This window comes from Cetorhinus maximus, chromosome 6 (assembly GCF_964194155.1).
Source record: "Cetorhinus maximus chromosome 6, sCetMax3.hap1.1, whole genome shotgun sequence".
NCBI classification, from domain to species: Eukaryota; Metazoa; Chordata; class Chondrichthyes; order Lamniformes; family Cetorhinidae; genus Cetorhinus; species Cetorhinus maximus.
In genome coordinates, this window is record NC_135884.1 from 91,748,623 (window position 1) to 91,767,235 (window position 18,613).

Below are 18,613 nucleotides of genomic sequence, written 5' to 3' on the forward strand. Positions count from 1 at the left end.
GTCATGGAGTGAAAGGGACAGTAGCAACATGGATACAAAATTGGCTGAGGGATAGGAAACAGAGAGGAATGGTTAATGGGTATTTTTTGGATTGGAAGAAGGTTTGTAGTGGAGTTCCCTAGGGGTCGATATTGGGACCCTGACGACAGTGTAAAACTTCAAAAGGAAATTGGTGGAGTGGGCAGATAGATGGCAGATGAAGTTCAATGCGGAGAAGTGTGAGGTTATACACTTTGGTACAAAGAACATGGAGAGACAGCATAAAATAAAGGATACTATTCTAAAGGGTGTGCAGGAGCAGAGAGACCTGGGTGTATATGTACATAAGTCATTAAAGGTGCCAGGACAGGTAGAGAGAGCTGTTTTAAAAGCATACAGTATTCTAGGCTTCATTAATAGGGGCATAGAGTACAAAAGCAGGGATGTTATGATGAACTTATATAAGACTGGTTAGACCTCAGCTGGAGTATTGTGTACAGTTCTGGGTGCCACACTATAGGAAGGATGTGAACGCATTGGAGAGAATGCAGAAGAGGTTTACGAAAATGGTTCCAGGGATGAGACACTTCAGTTATGAGGAAAGATTGGAGAAGTTGGGACTGTTTTCCTTGGAGAGGAGAAGGCTAGGAGGAGACTTAATAGAAGTTTTCAAAATAACAAGGGACTTGGACAGAGTAGATAGGGAGAAACTGTTACCACTTGTAAACAGATCGAGAACCAGAGGGCAAAGTTTTAAAGTGTTTTGCAAAAGAAGCAAACGCGAGGTGAGAAAAAACTTTTTCATACAGTGAGTAGTTAGACTTTGGAATGCACTGCCTGGAAGTGTGGTGGAGTTAGGTTCAATTGAGGCATTCAAGATGGTATTGGATGATTATCTAAATAGAAACAATGTGCAGGGTTATGGGGAAAAAGCAGGAGATTGGTACTAAGTTAAAATGCTCACAGAGCCGGTGCAGACACGATGGGCCAAATGGCCTCCTTCTGCACCGTAACAGTTCTGTGAATTCTGCTTCAACATGTTGTGCCAAATCGTATAATGATCTAAAATGGAATATGGTAAAAGCTCTTCGAACAAGCTATCCAATTAGTCCCACTCCCCTGTTCTTTTCCCCCATAACTCTGCACATTTTCCTTTCCAAGTATACATTCAATTTCTTTTGAAAAATTACTATTCAATCTGCTTCCATAACCCTTTCAAGGCAATGTGAATCTTTGGAATTCTCTACCCCAAAGGGCTGTGGAAGCTCAGTCATTGAATATGTTTAAAGTAGAGATTGACAGATTTCTAAATGCCAATAACAAAGGGATATGGGGAAAGTGTGGGCAAAAAGGCATTGAAGTGGATGATCAGCCATGATCATATTGAATGGTGGAGCAGGCTTGATGGGCTAAATGGCCTACTCCTGCTCCTATGTTCCTATGTAATGTATTAAAAATCATATCTCACTGTGTAAAAAAAATCCTTCTCATAATCTGCTGTTCTTTTTCTTAATATTTTGGATCAGTGTCCTTGGGTTACTGATCCTTCTGCCGCTGGGAACAGTTTCTCCTCCTTGATCAGAACCATTCGTAATTTTGAACACCTCCATCATATCTCCTCTTAACCTTCTTTGCTCTAAGGACAACAACCCCGGGTTCTCCAGTCTCTCCACATAACTTGTTCATCCCTGTTATCATTCTAGTAAATCTCTTCTGTAACCTGTCCAGCACATTCCCATCCTTCCTAAAGTGTGGTGTCCAAAATTGGCCACATTACTCCAGCTGATGCCTAGCCAGTGATTTATAAATGTTTTGTATAACTCCCTTGTTTTTGTTCCTTATGATTGATAAGAACATAAGAAAAAGGAACACGAGTAGACCATTTGGCCCCTCGAGCCTGCTCTGCCATCCAATAGGATCATGGCAGATCCTCGTGTTTCGATTTCCACATTCCCATCTATCCCCCAATATCCTTTGATTCCCTTGCCTAACAAGAACCTATCTACCTCTGCCTTAAAAATATTGTGACCCCTGCCTTCTGAGGCAGAGAGCTCCAAAGTTGCACAGCCCTCTGGGAGAAAAAATTTCTCCTCATCTCTGCCTTAAAAGGGCAACACCTAATTTTAAAACAGTGTTTCCTAGTTCTGGACTAACCCACAAGAGGAAACATCCTTTCGACGTCCACCTTGTCAAGGCTGTTCAGGATCTTGTATATTTCAATCAAATCACCCCTCATTCTTCTAAACTCCAGTGGAAACAAGCCCAGTCTGTCCAACCTTTCCTCATAAGACTCATGAAGTATTTAGATGAGCACTTGAAATGCCATAGCATACGGGGCTACAGGCCAAGTGCTGGAAAATGGGATTAGAATTGATAGATGCTTGATGGTCGGCATGGACACGAAGGGCCAAAGGGCCTGTTTCTGTGCTGTATGACTCTATGTCTATGATTCTATGACAACCCACTCATTGCAGGATAAAAGCAAAAAACTGCAGATGTTGGAAATCCAAAACAAAAACAAAAATACCTGGAAAAACTCAGCAGGTCTGGCAGCATCTGTGGAGAGGAGCACAGTTAATGTTTTGAGTTTTGAGTCCACATGACTCTTCAATGGAACTAAGGAAAAATAGAAAAGGGGTGAAATATAAGCTGGTTTAAGTTGGGGGGTGGGGGGGGGGACGGACAAGAAGAGCTGGCATATAAGAGCCACTCATTCCAGGTATCAATCTAGTAAACCTCCTCTGAACTGCCTCCAATGCATTTACATCCTTCCTTAAATAAGGAGACCAAAACTGCACACAGTATTCGAGGTGTGGTTTCACCAATGCCTTGTATAACTGAAGCATAACATCCTTACTTTTATGTTCAATCCCTCGTAATAAAGGATAGCATTCCATTGGCCTTAATTACCTGCTGTGCCTGCATACTAACTTTTTGTGAGTCATGTACTAGAACACTTGGATCCCTCTGCACCTCAGAATTATGCAGTTGTTCTTCATTTAAGTAATAGTCTGCTTTTTTGTTCTTCCTGCTAAAGTGAACAACTTCACATTTTCCCACATTAAACTCCATTTGCCTGATCTTTGCCCACTCACTCAACCTATCTATATCCATCTGCAACCTCATGTCCTCGTCACAACATGCTTTCCTACCTATCTTTGTGTCATCTACAAATTTAGCTACTGTCTCTTCACTCCCCTCATCCAAGTCACTAATGTTGAGGCCCCAGCGCAGACCCCTGTGGGACTCCACTCGTTACATCCTGCCAATCTGAAGAAGACCCATTTATGCATACTCTCAGCTTTCTGCTAACCAATCAATCTTTTATCCATGTTAATATGTTATCTCCTATATCATACGCTTTTAATTTCTGTAATAACCTTTGATATGGCACTTTGTCAAATGCCACATCATGATATTAACATTCTACTGATCACGGTTTACCTCAGTGCTGCAACTGGCTGAATCCCCCGCAATCCTTAATTTCTGTTCTGCCCTGTAACTAGGCACCCAATTACCACCTCACCTCCCCCAAACACCCAACCCTACCCTCACCTCTGCCGGGTTCCAACCCACTTCAACCCCTGGACTTTCTCAATTGTCTCCCTTACATCCAACAAGTGCCAGGAGCTCATGGATCTTTCTGTCCCTAAGATCGAGACCATCCATACAGCTGCCTTTGTTGCTTCCCTCCCTCCCCAAGACAACCTTCCTCTCAAGCTCCCTCCTGCCATAGCCCTGAGCTTGCACCTTTGTTTAGTTTCTCTCCCAACTACCCTCATGCCTTCTCTGAACTCATCTTGCCCATGAGACTGACTTCCTGTTTCTTTTGCTCTATATTCACCCAGTTGCTGGCCTTCCAACTTCTCTTCTTTGTCTCCATGTTTGCTGATATTGTTAATGTTTCTCTCTCCTTGGGTATTGTCCCTCTTTTCAAATGTGTCGTCTTCTCCCCTCTCGCCATAAAACCCATCTTTAACTCTACCATCCTATTTCCAATCTTATCTCCAACTTCCTTTTCCTTGCCAAAGCTCTTGAACATGTTGCTGCTTCCTAAACTCATGTCCATCTTTCCATGTTTGACATCAAATCAGGTTTCTGCCCCTGCCACAGCACTGAAACCATATCTGACTATGACTTTGGTAAACTTTCTCTCCTCATCCTTCTTGACCTGCCTGCAGCCTTTGGAGTTGACCACGCCATCCTCCAATGCCTCTCCTCCATCGTCCAGCTGGGTTGGACAGCTCTCACCTGGTTCCATTCTTATCTATCCAGTCATCGCCTGTGAATCACCTGCAATGGTTTCTCTTTCTGTTATATCTGGTGTTCAGCATGTGTACTGTTACCTCTGGTGTTCAGCAAGGATTTATCCTTAGTCCCCTCCTATTTTTCATCTGCATGCTACCCCCCAGTGACATTATATGAAAACAATGTTAGTTTCCACATGTACATTGACAATACTCAGCTCTACCTCACCACCATTTTTCTCAATTCCTCTATTGCCTCTGGTTTGTCACACTGTCTGACATTCAGTGTTGGTTGAGCAGAAGTTTCCTCCACCTAGATAATGCTCGGGCCAAAGCCATTGTCCTTGGTCACTGCCCTGGACTCCATTCCCTAGCTATGAACCTCAGAACCATACATCTGTTCCTTCACTCAGATCACCTACTTTCACCACCACAACTTCACTGATCTTTGCCTTGTCTCAGTTCATCTATTGCTGAAACATCATCTGTGCCTTTCCTACCTGCAGACTTGTATATTCCAATGCTATCCTGGTTGGCCTCCCATCTTCCACCCTTCACAAATTTGAACTCATCCAAAACTCTGCTGTCCATAAATTTACTCACACCAAGTCCCATTCATTAATCATCTTATACGTGTATTGGCTCTCAGTCTTGAAATAGCTCAATTAAAAAATTCTCATGCTTGTTTTCAAATTCCTCCTCTCACTGTAACATCCTTCAACACCACAACACTCTCAGATCTCTGTACTACTTTAATTCTGGCTTCTTATACATCCCCAATTTTAATCACTTTACCACTGGCAGCCATGTCATCAGCTTTTAAGCCTGAAATTTCCTCCCTAAACATTTCCACCTCTACCTCCTTCTTCTCCTTTAAGACACTACTTAAGAACCTACTTTTGACTGAACTTTTAATCACCTGTATGCTTCAATGTCAAATTTTGACTGATAACACTCCTGTGATATGTTTTGCCTCACCTTGGTACATTTGACTCTGTTCAAAGGGCTTTTTTAAATGCAAGTTGTTGTTATCAACTTGTCCTGCCACCTTCAAAGAAAAGAAAGACATAAATTTATATCATGTCTTTCATGACCTCAGGAATGCCCAATGCACTTTACAGTCAATGAAATGCTTTTGACGTGTTGGCATTGTTGGAATGTAGGAAACAAGGCAGCCAATTTAAAGGCAGCAAGGTCCCATAAACAGCAATGAGATGAACGACCAGATAATCTGTTATTTGTGATGTCGATTGAGGGATGAATATTGGCCAGGTAATATTCTGGCCAGGAAACCTCCCCTGCTGGTCTTCAGGATGTTGATGTGGGATCTTTTATGTCTATTGGCAAGGCTCGATGGTGTCTCGGTTTAATGTTTCATTTGAGAGACAGTGTCTTTGACTGTGCTGCTCTCCCTCAGATTTGTGTATCTGAACCTGCCCCTTACCTTAAATCTATAAATTAGTTATTGCAGAATAGTTGCAGAAAACGAAAAGTTCATGGTATGGGGGGTAACATATTGGCATGGATAGAAGATTGGCTGGCTAACAAGAAGGAGAGAGTAGGCACAAGTGGGTCTTTTTCAGGTTGGCAAGATGTAACGAGTGGTGTGCCACAGGGATCAGTGCTGAGAAATCAACGGTTTACAATTTATATAAATGACTTGGATGAAGGGATGGATGGGATAGTTGCCAAATTTGCTGATGATACAAAGATAGGTAGGAAAGTAAGCTGTGAAGAGGACATAAGGAGGCTACAAAAAGATATGGATAGGTTAAGTGAGTGGGCAAAGATCTGGCAAATGGAGTATTATGTGTGTATGATTTCTATTCCTGATCATCCTTTAAAATGATACCATTTAGTTTATATTGCCTCTCCTCACCCGAACACAACTCTGTTGTGCCTGATTATCTTTAAAATGTTGAGATTGAATTCCAGTCTAACACACCAGCCAGCACTCACATCAGAGATGAGTTTTGAACATACTGAGCCAAAAGTGCCTCAGTGCCTTACATCTTTATCTCTGCTCAAAGTGCTGACCCTTGCTGGATGTGGCTCTATTATGGCCATGTGTAAGCTTAGACAGAGCAGATCACCCTCCATTGGAGAATCACAACTATGTCTGATTCTACTCTCATCTGATGTTGATACATGAGTTTTCCAGTAGGAGTCAGTAGATAGTGATCAGAAGAGATGATGGGGTACTGTGGCCAATTGTAGTGCTCCCAACGTACCGCTGCCTCGGATGAGACGAGATTGTTATTACAACTGGAGGTCTACTGTTCTGTGTGCCCTGCCACAAAGTCTTTTGGCAGAGCATTCAGACCAGCCTGTACTTGTTCCTCCTGCCTCTCCAGCAGAACTTTGGCCTTGATGGTGAACTCCTGGCTGCTTTCTCTGTTCACAATGCTTTTGATTAACGTCTACTGGGTCCTCACAAGAAACACGTTCACATAGCCATCAGAAGATGAGACTTTGTCCACCGGCTCTATAGGTGGATATATAGGTGGATACCAGGGCTCAGCTTCTGTCATAAGACTCAATAATATTCAACTACCTGAATGAGCAACATATGGAAGTCTAATTTACACACAGGTACTGTAAGTACCACCCTATGTGAAACTGACTCTTGTTTTGGCATAAAAATACAATTGTCCATGTTCAATTGTTCGACAATTTTTTTTCCCTCACTCAGGACACCCAGATCCCTCTGCACCTCAGAGCTCTGAAATCTCTCACCATTTATATAATATACTTCTCTTTTATTCTTCCTGCCAAAATGGACAATTTCACATTTTCCCACATTATACTCCATTTGCCAGATCTTTGCTCACGCACTTAACCTATCTATATCTTTTTGTAGTCTCCTTATGTCCTCTTCGCAACTTACTTTCCTACCTATCTTTGTATCATCAGCAAATTTGGCATCCATCCCTTCATCCAAGTCATTTAAATAAATTGTAAACCATTGATGTCCCAGCACTGATCCCTGTGGCACACCACTTGTTACATTTTGCCAACCTGAAAAAGACCCACTTATGCCTACTCTCTCCTTCTTGTTAGCCAGCCAATCTTCTATCCATGCCAATATGTTACTCCCGTACCATGAGCTTTTTTTTCCCACAACTATTCCACAGTAACTAATTTATAGATTTAAGGTAAGGGGCAGGAGGTTTAGAGGGCATTTGAGGAAAACTTTTTTCACCCAGAGGGTGGTTAGAATCTGGAACATACTGCCTGAGAGTGTAGTAGATGCAGGAACCTTCACAGCATTTAAGAAGTATTTAGATGAGCACTTGAATCACCATAGCACACAGGGCTATAGGAAAAGTTCTGGAAAATGGGATTAGAATAGATAGGTGCTTGATGGCCGGCACGGACACGATGGGCCTGTTTCTGTAGTGTATAACTCTATGACTACAACTCTAACTTTTGATGTGGCACTTAATCAAATGCCTTCTGGAAATCTAAGTACAATACATCCACTAGTTCCCCTTTATCCACAGCACGTTACTTCCTCAAAGAACTCCAATAAGTTGGTTAAACACGATTTTCCTTTCACAAAACCATGTTGACTCTTCCTGACGACCTTGTGCCCTGCTATAACTTCTTTTTCTATAGCTTAGAACCATAGAAAATTTACGGCGCAGAAAGAGGCCTTTCAGCTCATCATGTCTATGCTGGCCAGAAAAAGAAACTAGCCGCTCATTTTAATCCCACATTCCAGCACCTGGTCCGTAGTCTTGCAGGTCAGATCCAAGTGCCTCTTAAATCAGTTGAGCGTTTCAACCTCAACCACCAATTTAGGCAGTGAATTCCAGATGCCCACCACCCTCTGGGTAAAAAGGTTTTTCCTCATGTCCCCTCTAATCCTTCTACCAATCACCTTAAATTTATACCCCACGGCAATTGACCTCTCAGCTCGGGGGAAACAAGTCTTTACTGTTTAACATTTCTGAACATTCCCTAACATTTTCCCTACGACAGATGTTAAGCTAACTGGCCTGTAGTTTCCCGCTTTCTGTCTTCCTCCCTTTTTGAATAATGGAGTTACATTCGCTATCTTCCAATCTAATGGGACCTTTCCCGAATCTAGGGAGTTTTGGAAAATGAAAACCAATGCATCAACTATTTCACTAGACACTTCTTTTAAGCCCTAGGATTAAGTTCATCAGGACCCAGGCTCTTGTCAGCCCACAGCTCCAACAGTTTACTCAGTGCCACTTCTCTGGTGACTGCAATTTTCCTGACTTCCTCCCCAAATTCCATTTCCTGGTTTATAGCTGCTTCTGGAATGTTACTTGTATCCTCTATAGTGAAATCTGATGCAAAATACATGTTCAATTCATCTTCCATCTCCTTGTTTTCCATTATCAATTCTCCAGACTCACTTTCTATAGGACAAATGCTAACTTTGTTAACTTGTTTATTTTTAAAATATTTATAAAAACTCTTACTATCTATCTGTTTTTATATTTCTGGCTAGCTTTCTCTCATACTCTAATTTTTCCATCCTTATTAGTCTTTTAGTCATTCTTTGCCGTTCCTTATATTCTGTCCAATCTTCTGACCTGCCACCTGTCTTTGCACAATTATATGTTTTTTCTGTAAGTTTGATACTATCTTTAACCTTTCTAGCTAACTATGGATGGTGTGTCCGTCCCTTGGACTTTTTCTTACTCATTGGAATGTATCTATTCTGTGCATTCTAAAATATCCCCTTAAATATTAGCCATTGCATCTCTATTGACCTATCCCTTAATCTAATTTGCCAATTCACTTTAGCCAGCTCAGCCTTCATGCCCTCATAATTGCTCTTATTTAAGTTTAAAAACATAGTCTTGGACCCACTCTTCTCTCCCTCAAACTGAATGTAAAGTTCAATCATATTGTGGTTGCTGCTACCTAGGGGCGCTTTCACTATGAGGCCATTAATTACACCCATCCGATTGCATAATGCAAGGTCCAGTATAACCTGCTCTCTGGTTGGCTCCAGAAAATGCTGTTCTAAGAAACTATCTTGAAAACATTAAATGTACTCCTCATCTAGGCTATCTTTGCCCACCTGACTTTTCCAGTCTATATGTAAATTAAAATCTCCCATGCTAATCGCCGTGCCTTCCTGACAAGCTCCAATTATTTCTTCCTTTATGCTCCATCCTACCATGTGATTACTGTTAGGGGGCCTGTATACAACTCCCACAAGTGACTTCTTGCCTTGACCATTTCTCATCTCTCCCCAAACCGTTTCTACACTCTGATTTCATTACGTAGGTCATCCCCTTCCTATTGTGCTAATACTATCATTAACTAGCAGAACCACCCCGCCACCTTTTCCATGCTTCCTGTAAATCCTAAATATCCTGTATCCTTCAATATTCAGGTCCCAATCCATGTCCTCCTGCAACCATGTCTCTGTAATGGCTATCAAATCGTAATTATTTATTTCTATGTGCACTCTCAGTTCATCTGTTTTGTTCTGAATGCTACATGCATTCAGATACAGAGCTTTCAGTTTTATCCTTATCATTTTATAACCTCTAGTTTCATCTGTTGATTTACTGTTAGATTTGTACTCTCTAAGCCTCCTGTCACGGTCTGTTTTTCATTTCCTGTAATAATACCTTTTTCTTTTGCCTTGTCTCTGCTCCTCCCAAATTTGATCCCTTACCCCCACTATTTAGTTCAAAACTCACTCTACTTCCCTAGTTATGCAGCTCACAAGGACACCGGACCCAGCACGGTTCAGGTGTAAACCGTCCCAATGGTACAGATCCTACTTTCTCCAGTACTGGTGCCAGTGCCCCATGAGTTAGAACCCACTTCTCCCACACCAGTCTTTGAGCTGCACATTCATCTCCCTAATCTGATTTGTCCTATGCCAATTTGCACATGGGTCTGGTAATAATCCAGAGATTATGATGTTTGAGGTTCTGCTTAATTTGGTGCCTAGGTCCTTATACTGACTATGTAGAACCTCCTTTTTCCTGCCTATGTCATTAGTACCTACATGGACCATGATGACTGGGTCCTCCCCCTCCAAGTTCCTCTCCAGCCTCAAGCAGATACCCCGTACCCTGGCACTGGGCAAGCAACACAGCCCTTTAGACTCACGCTCTTTGCTGCAGAGAACGGTATCAATTGCTCTGACTATACTATCCCCTACGACCACTACATTCCTTTTTGCTCCCCCCCACTTGAATGGCTTCCTGTACCATGGTGCCATGGCCAATTAGCTCATCCACCCCGCAGCCCCCACTCTCATCCAAACGAGCTGAAAAACCTCAAACCTGTTAAACAATTGCAAGGGCTGAGGCTCCTGCACTCCAGCACTCCGAGTCCCCTTATCTGCCTCACTTGCAGTCACCACTCTCCTGTCCCTGACCACTGACCAAATCAGAAGACCCTGTCCTAAGAGGTGTGACTGCCTCCTAGTACAAAGAATCCAGTTAACTTTCCCACTCCCTGATGCATCAGTGTCTGTAGTTCAGCCCCATAAACTCTGAGCCAAAGCTGCTTAAACTTCAAACACTTACTGCAGACGTGTTTGCCTTGGATCAAACTGGCAACCAGGAGCTCCCACATGCTGCAGCTGTGACACATCACCTGACCTGAAATCCTTAATGTGTTTTAATTAACTATTTATTTTATGCAATTATATATTTTACTTTTGTTTTTATGTATTTTATTAACGTTACCACCAGATGCTAGACTATATTGATCATCAGGGATAGAATAACCTTAGTCACTTACCACATACTCATCAATTAACTAGCTTCTTCTCCTGTAGCAGAGTATGACCACTTGCTGAAGGCTGAGAAAATTAGAAAACAAAAGAACACCTCTTTCCCTTCTTTACCCAACTCCCAGCACTCTATTCTAAGTCACACTTCTTGAAGTAAACCTTATCTAAAGCACCTCTTACCCCCATGCACAAAAATCCCACTTTGAAACAAATTCACAAATATACTCACTTGGTCCCTGTCTCACTCAGGCTGAAGTCTCCCCTCACTGATTGTGTGCCTCTTACTGATTGATAAGATCACAGCTGATCTGATTGTAGCCTCAACTCTACTTCCCTGTATACCCATTATACCCTTTGACTCTCTTGTCAATCAAGAATCTATAAAATTAAACCTTAAAAATATTCAATGACCCAGCCTCCACTGACCTCTGGGGAAGAGAATTCCACAGACTAATGACCGCCAGAGAAAAAAATTGTTCCTCATCTTTGTTTTAAATGGGGGACACATTTTTAAACTGTGTCCCCTAGTTCTAGTCTCTCCCATTAGGGGAAACATCCTCTCAGCCTTGTGAAGTCCCCTCAGGATTTTATATGTTTCAATAAGATCACTGCTGAAAAGGTTAATTTCAATCTGCAGTCATGTGATCCATCACGACTTTTAAAATTCATTTGACATTTGTCTGCCAGAATGTATTGACCAACTGGTTCAAAAATATTCCATCCTAAATAAACTCAGTGTAGCCAATGTATTTTGATTGTCCCATTAAAATGGACATTAAAAAGCCCATGACATTATTCATAATTAGTTACTCAGTAGTACTAGCTTGACTATTGCTGAAAAAAAGAGACATGCTGTTGAAAACGAAAACAGAATTACCTGGAAAAACTCAGCAGGTCTGGCAGCATCGGTGGAGAAGAAAAGAGTTGACGTTTCGAGTCCTCATGACCCTTCAACAGAACTGTTCTGTTGAAGGGTCATGAGGACTCGAAACGTCAACTCTTTTCTTCTCCGCCGATGCTGCCAGACCTGCTGAGTTTTTCCAGGTAATTCTGTTTTTGTTTTGGATTTCCAGCATCCGCAGTAGTTTTTTGTTTTTATGACATGCTGTTGAAGCTTTTCACCATGGACTCATCAGGAAAGATGCAAGAATGCCAAAATTCATAGGGAGGAACAATTTATACTGTATGAGAAAAGGATGCTGATCGGTTGGCAAGACAATTCTGGTTGAGGTGTGGCCAATGGGAATGCACCAGGGAACGACTGTTCTCCCATGCAGGATAAATTGGGAAAATGCAGCAGGTCTGACAGCATCTGTGGAGAGAAAGACAGAGTTAACATTAACTCTTCTTCAGGATAAATTGTTGCTCCCTTAGAATTTTGGCATTCTTGTCAAGCCTGATGAATGTAGGATGAAAAGCTTCAAAACCATTATTCATAATTTCCCCCCACAACTAATGCCAGCGAAGCAAACATTTAATTTATTGCTCTGAAGAAAAGTCATACGGACTTGAAGCATTAACTCTATTTCTCTCTCCACAGATGCTGCCAGACCTGCTGAGTTTTTCCAGCATTGTCTGTTTTTATTTAATTTATTGCCGTTTGTTAGATCTTAATATGCAGAAGAGTTGCCTGAGATGTTTTTCTTGCAAGTGTTATATGACTATCCAATCTACCAATGTGTGAAAGAGACAACCATTCACTTACCAATAGTGGAACTAAATAACCTATTGTAATTTGTCAATAACTAAAAGGTACTTAGTTTTTAAAATTACAAATTTTGCCATTACGGTCTCTTAATTCAAAGCAGCTTAATTCAATTTAACTGATAACCCAAATTATTAATTAGCAAATGTTTTTGTTGTTTAATCAAATTTTGATAATTAATAGTTTAGGACAAAGATGGTCAAATGCAATAAATCAAAGATAACTATTTTACTCAGAGAATGGTGAGAATGTAGAACTTGCTACCACAGGTGAATGTTGCTGTTGGCTGCATCATGACCACTCGGGGGTGGCATGTCCGAAACGTGTGACGTGTAGGATCGATGTGAGAAACGTTGGCGACGTGCTTACGTCACAACGTCGCACATTATAAAAGGACGGAGCGGCTGCGGCTGCCACTACAAGATGGCGGCGTGTGGACGTGGGAGTTTCATGTTGGCGGCGGCTGGGGACTGGCGATGGCTGCTGGCCTTGCATTGTCTGGTGGTGGCGGCCCTCACGTTACTCTCCCCGGGTCACTGCGCTGCGGAACCGGCATTAGATCGCAGCCGCTTTCGGGACCCGAACTCGCTGGTTCACCAAAACCAACAGCTGGATGGGGGACTCCAGGGCCAGGGCGAAGGCCAGGCTCAGTTGCAGCCCCAGGCCTACCCTCAGGTGCAGGCTCAGTTCCAGCCCCGTCCTCAGGGCCAGGGTCAGGCCCAGTTCCAGGCCCAGGCCTCGCGGAAGAACATTTGGCGGATTTCGGAGGAGCCGGTGTGTCACGAAGACGTGGTTCGGCTCTGCCCCAAACACACCTGGCAGAACAACTTCGCGGTGCTCGAGTGTCTGCAGGACCTGCGGGAGGTAAGCGGCGGCCTCGGGCAGGTTTATCCTGGTACTGGAGTTTGCTGAGCATCACACCTGGGGGTTGAGGGGGGTATTCACTGGCTGTTGATCCTCGCTCCTGAACGACCAGCCTGGGAGAGCGGCCCGGTTGACAGACACTGTTCCTGAGTGGGCATTGAAGTATCAGACTGGATTTTGATCACCGGCAGACATATAGGCTGCCCTCAGTCCACTACGGGGGACTGGGCTGTCTGTAGAGTATCTCCAAAGTGGGCAGTTTGCATGGAGGAGATTCTGACTCCAGAGTCAACAGTTGTGGTGGGTGGGGTTTGTTGTGTATTGTGAAGCATACGTGGAGCATATCAATTGCTGGCCAGTACTGCAGGTCAAATGGTCTACTCTGAACTTGACGTTTACTTCTATTTCGTTATCTTTCTGAATTTTGCAGTTTAAGATATTCACCTCTAATTGTTCTCCTGGCTGGGGTTACCAACCAAATTGAATTCACAGAATCACATAATTATTACAGCAGAGAAGGAGACCATTCGACCTGTCATGTCTGTGCCAGCTCTTCAAAGGAGCAATGTACCTAATGCCATTCCCCCACCTCCCTGTAGCCCTGTACATTCTTCCTTTTCAGATAATGATCCAGTTCCCTCTTGAAAGCCTCAACTGAAATTGCCTCCAACCCACTCTCAGGCAGTACATTCCCAGATCCAAACACTAGCTTTGCAAAATATCCCGTCAGCACTAACCCTGCCAAGCTGTGCCAGAATCTTGCATGTTTCCATGGGCCAAAATTGTTTACTTTTAAATTTTAGAATTCATCAAATGTGCCTATGCCTTAGTATTGGACATGCTTCACCAGTATGGTGTAGCCTTGGCCCCGTACGGAGAATGGAGGATTTTTAGACAAGTAATTCTTTTGAAATAATTTCACACCCAGAAGTTTAGAGTTTGAAACTCTCCTGGTTAATCAAGGTATGTTTCCAGGACTACTCGTTACACTATCTAATAATGGTCTCTGTCCAGAGGGATTTGTATAGACCTTGTATGGATTAGGGTCTGCAGGTGTCAGATGTGTTTTTCTTCACCTGTTACATGTTCTAGATGATGCAGGTGCCATTTATTTCAAGACTACTTGTTTAATTCTGATCTCCCCTAAAATTAATTTTTCTAAGTGTTGCCACAACACTCACCAGTTTTTCAAAATGATCTGGATATTGTGGCAGCACACGAGGGAGAATAATGTGCTCCTTCCTATGACCAGATTTGAAATGCTTGTGCTGAATTTGTCAAAACGTTGGCCTTTATCAAATGGGCTTAGATACCTCAAGATAAAAGCAAAAAACTGCGGATGCTGGAAATCCAAAACAAAAACAAAAATACCTGGAAAAACTCAGCAGGTAGCAGGTCTGACAGCATCTGCGGAGAAGAATACAGTTAACGTTTCGAGTCCGTATGACTCTTCACCAGAACTTAGATACCTTGTTTGGGAGAATGTTAAGCACCAGTTGAATAGAATCCATGTCAACACAGTGAAAATAAAGAGACTGCTTCGTAAGTGATTGACGAGGTTGTGGTCGACGAGCTGGAGAAGTGTTTTAAGATTAGTACAGATGAATCTACCTGGAAGGAGACTTATTTTGTCATTTGCAAACCCCAGCACTGGGATCTAACAATGTTGTATATTGTAATGAAACGTGTCCTCTTTCAGAATAAGTTAAAGGTTAAACCAGATTGAATAAAATTTGGTTATCTAAGGCAAAAAGGATGGAATTTTGCAGTAATCAATTTTGCAGTACAGTACTTTGAAGAGTAGGGAGTTCTGTACAAAATTTCTCATTCTCATGGTGTTATTTGTGGGGAAAATGTTCGTGTAATGGTCCGTGTCTGATAGTGGGACATGGGAAAACCCTGCATGCTTGTAAATTCCATTAGTTGGACTCTTCTAATGAGCTATAGTTGCTAGTAGCTGCAGTATGTACCTATACCTTGCATTGTGCTGATAAATTTTGCACACATGGTTGTAATTCAGTGACTTGCTTGCCCAATGCTGAATACTGTGTACACTATAAAACTGATCTTACTGCTTCAGGATTCCTCTCCGCAGATGCTGTCAGACCTGCTGAGTTTTTCTAGGTATTTTTGTTTTTGTTTTGGATTTCCAGCATCTGCAGTTTTTTGCTTTTATCTTACTGCTTCAGGGTTTAGATGCTCTTCTGAAATGCAAATAACTGTATAATGAATCAGTCAGAACGGCCACATTAGGTGCATCTTTAGACACTATTATATTGGGAGGAGTATGGCACTCCTGCTGCTGGCAGTGCGCCATATGCAGATAATATGCAAATCTCCTGCATTGTCTGGGGCCCATTTTATTTTGTAGTTCTTGGGTGTGGAAGTTGGAACCACAACAAGCAAATGGTCTTTCTATTATGCACGCAAGTAATAAATGACAAATGAAGTGCTTGGAAATTGTAGCACTCCACACATTCCAATCCTAGACATAACTACCTAGGGATTCCAGCATCTGGAGTTCAACTTTACATTTGCGTTATTTTATGAAAGTTGCAGAGTATTTTGTGATGTGCAATCCTTTTATCCTGTATTCCACATCCCAAGAGTCAACTTCTAGATGATGGCTCTGACAGAGTTTTGATGCTGATTCTGCAGCAGTTAAATTCCAGAAATTGCATTGCAGGGTTTTTAATCCAATTGCCTAGGTTTGAAAATTCTTGGGTTTGATGCCAGAGACTCAGAACTGTCATGCCAATAGGCAATGAGTGAGTCTGCAATAGTTGGATGGAAGAACTGATTTAGTAACACATGATTGGAGCAACCAGAATCTAGATTTCTTCCCTTCCTACATGCTGGACTTAGACTGGATGGTGCCTCCTAAATCAGACCAGCAGCCATGCTGAAAGTTGGTTTACGATGTTACTGGAACTGATTTGTCATCCCAGTTTGGTTAGAATTACATACTTCATCAATGTGGTCACTTAAAAGATCAGTGCATTGATAAGAGTTTTGAATTGAACGTTTTTTAAAGGAAATTTTTGAGCTGCAGCTTTCAATTCATTTTGCTGCATACTAATTGTAGATCTTTATGGATAATGTTGCCGATTTGGGCTGTTGGTGTAGTTGTGCAATTGGCTCCCAAATGCAGTGTTGGCTATTATTTTCTCAAGTGGATGACCACAATAACTCCAGATAGACCTTCTGTTTTTGTACAGTGAGCAGTAGTCTTGTGCTGTGAATGAAGACCAGCATGTGCACTTGGCCATTCAATTGACCTTGAATAACTGGATCTTCTGCACTTCAGTATCTATTCTGCAAGGGCGGGGTGCATGAGAGGATGTCAGAGTTCTGGAATCGCAGTGCAAAAATTGTTTGCTCGCAGCCACAGTAAAATATTTTTTCCTTTTTCTCTTTGCCCCTCAGCATCTAGGCTGACGGCAATGACACCTTGCTCGGGCAGTGTGGCCTACTTCCATTATCTGCCTCAAATGGTGTTTGTTCATGTGCTGTTTGGTGATGGGTATCGCAGGTAAACCTGGTGCTGTTCTCAACTAACTGCCTCAGCTGGGTGTCTTCACATGGGGATTACTAACCAAGAAGAGATTCAGGTTGCTTTTGCATCCATTAATCTAGGGGTGCTATGTGGATTTGGAGTTAATTTTGATTTCAATTTACTGATGTACATATTCTAGCCTTTGTGTAAACACAGACTTGGTACTGTACACTGTTTTCATTGTGTACACCAGTGGAATAACTCAGTATCAGATTGAGGAGGCGTGAGTGAGAAACCATTATAGAAAAGTGGCACAGACATTCCAAAAATAAACCAGACAAAAGCAAGTGATACTATGGTTTGGGGGTGGGGGTTTGCGGGGGTAATGGTTTGAGTCTGTCATTTCTCCAGGGGATATGACTACTCATAAATTGCTACTCTCTTGATGGTTGAAACATCACAAATATAGTACAACTCTAACTGTTTCTATCTAGCTTTCTGTATTATTATGTTTCATTGTTTTGCCCTGTAAACCCATGTGTTTCACCACCACTTGTGCCTATTTTCTGTTTTCATCCTTTTCCCTGCATCTTGTCACCTGATTTATTCCAATTTCTTGCTTAATGTTAGAGATTTAAAGTTTGCCCTCAAATGGCCAGTTGACCTTTGCCGTTTTCAAAATACTCTTATTGTCACTTTTGAAGATTTTCCTCGTTTTCCAAGTGTTTCCCTTGCTGCTCCCTGACTGCTTTCATTGTTGGTACCTTAGTCAAATGGTCATTCTTTGTCTGTGAGTTTACACAACGAACAGTGGTAGATTATTCAGCTGGATGGGGGCAGGGAGCACCACAGCTGAACTCAGTGTTGACACCAGATGTACAGACAGACACGGTGCCAGGAAGGCAGTGAGCAAATGTGGGATTTCCTCCTTTCCAGTTCAGAAAGGCTGCCCCCTTCTCAGGCCAGAACCATCCGTTTCTCGGTGGAGTCCAAGGATGCGAGTCAGGGGCTTTGATTCATTCTGTAAAGCCACTTAGCACCTTCTGCTGGTTTATAGACTAAAAAGGTATTTGGCCAGTTTGTTGAGAGTTGAAAGTAATTCTGAAGGTGGTTCCACTGCATTCCCTTCGAGCTGCTGCAAGAACCCACTTTGATTCTTTAGTTGTATGTTTTATGAATTCAGCCAATTTTGCCAGCGGCGTGAGGGATTCCTGAATTTGTCCTTGTCAGGAGCTGGCATTTTCCGTGTTGTGGTTTTCGTGCATGCTGAAGTTTCAGATTGGAGTTTTGGTGCGATTCTCAATACTTCTGTTACACTATCTGCATTGACTTGTGTATGTTAACTGTTAGTACTTGAACTGTAACTTCTAGATATTACTTCAGATTTGCAGAAAAATTTGTCTCAATTTGTATTCTTTCACGGTTTTTCTGATTTACAGGCAATGCCTATGGAAATAACAATCAAGCTTTGAGCCTTATGCTTTTTTAAAAATTGTACAAATGTTCCTTCTTCAGATACTGGCTGATCTGTATGTATGATTCCAGTTTTATTTTTTCAGATTTCCAGCATTTGAATATTT

At 42.2% G+C, this 18,613-nt stretch overlaps 1 protein-coding gene across 4 annotated transcripts in view; it reads left to right on the top strand.

Moving 5' to 3' along the window:
* glg1a (golgi glycoprotein 1a) overlaps positions 1–18,613 on the top strand; it is a 168,327-nt gene that overhangs the window by 14,185 nt on the left and 135,529 nt on the right. For 2 of the 4 annotated variants that reach the window (XM_078544052.1, XM_078544054.1), the window contains exon 1: positions 13,084–13,537. The exons of the other annotated variants lie outside the window; for them this stretch is intronic. In XM_078544052.1, the coding sequence (XP_078400178.1) occupies positions 13,097–13,537 (441 nt within the window). In that variant the 5' untranslated portion in view covers positions 13,084–13,096. Of the gene's footprint in view, positions 1–13,083; positions 13,538–18,613 lie in introns of those variants that run through there. 4 annotated transcript variants of the gene reach the window in all.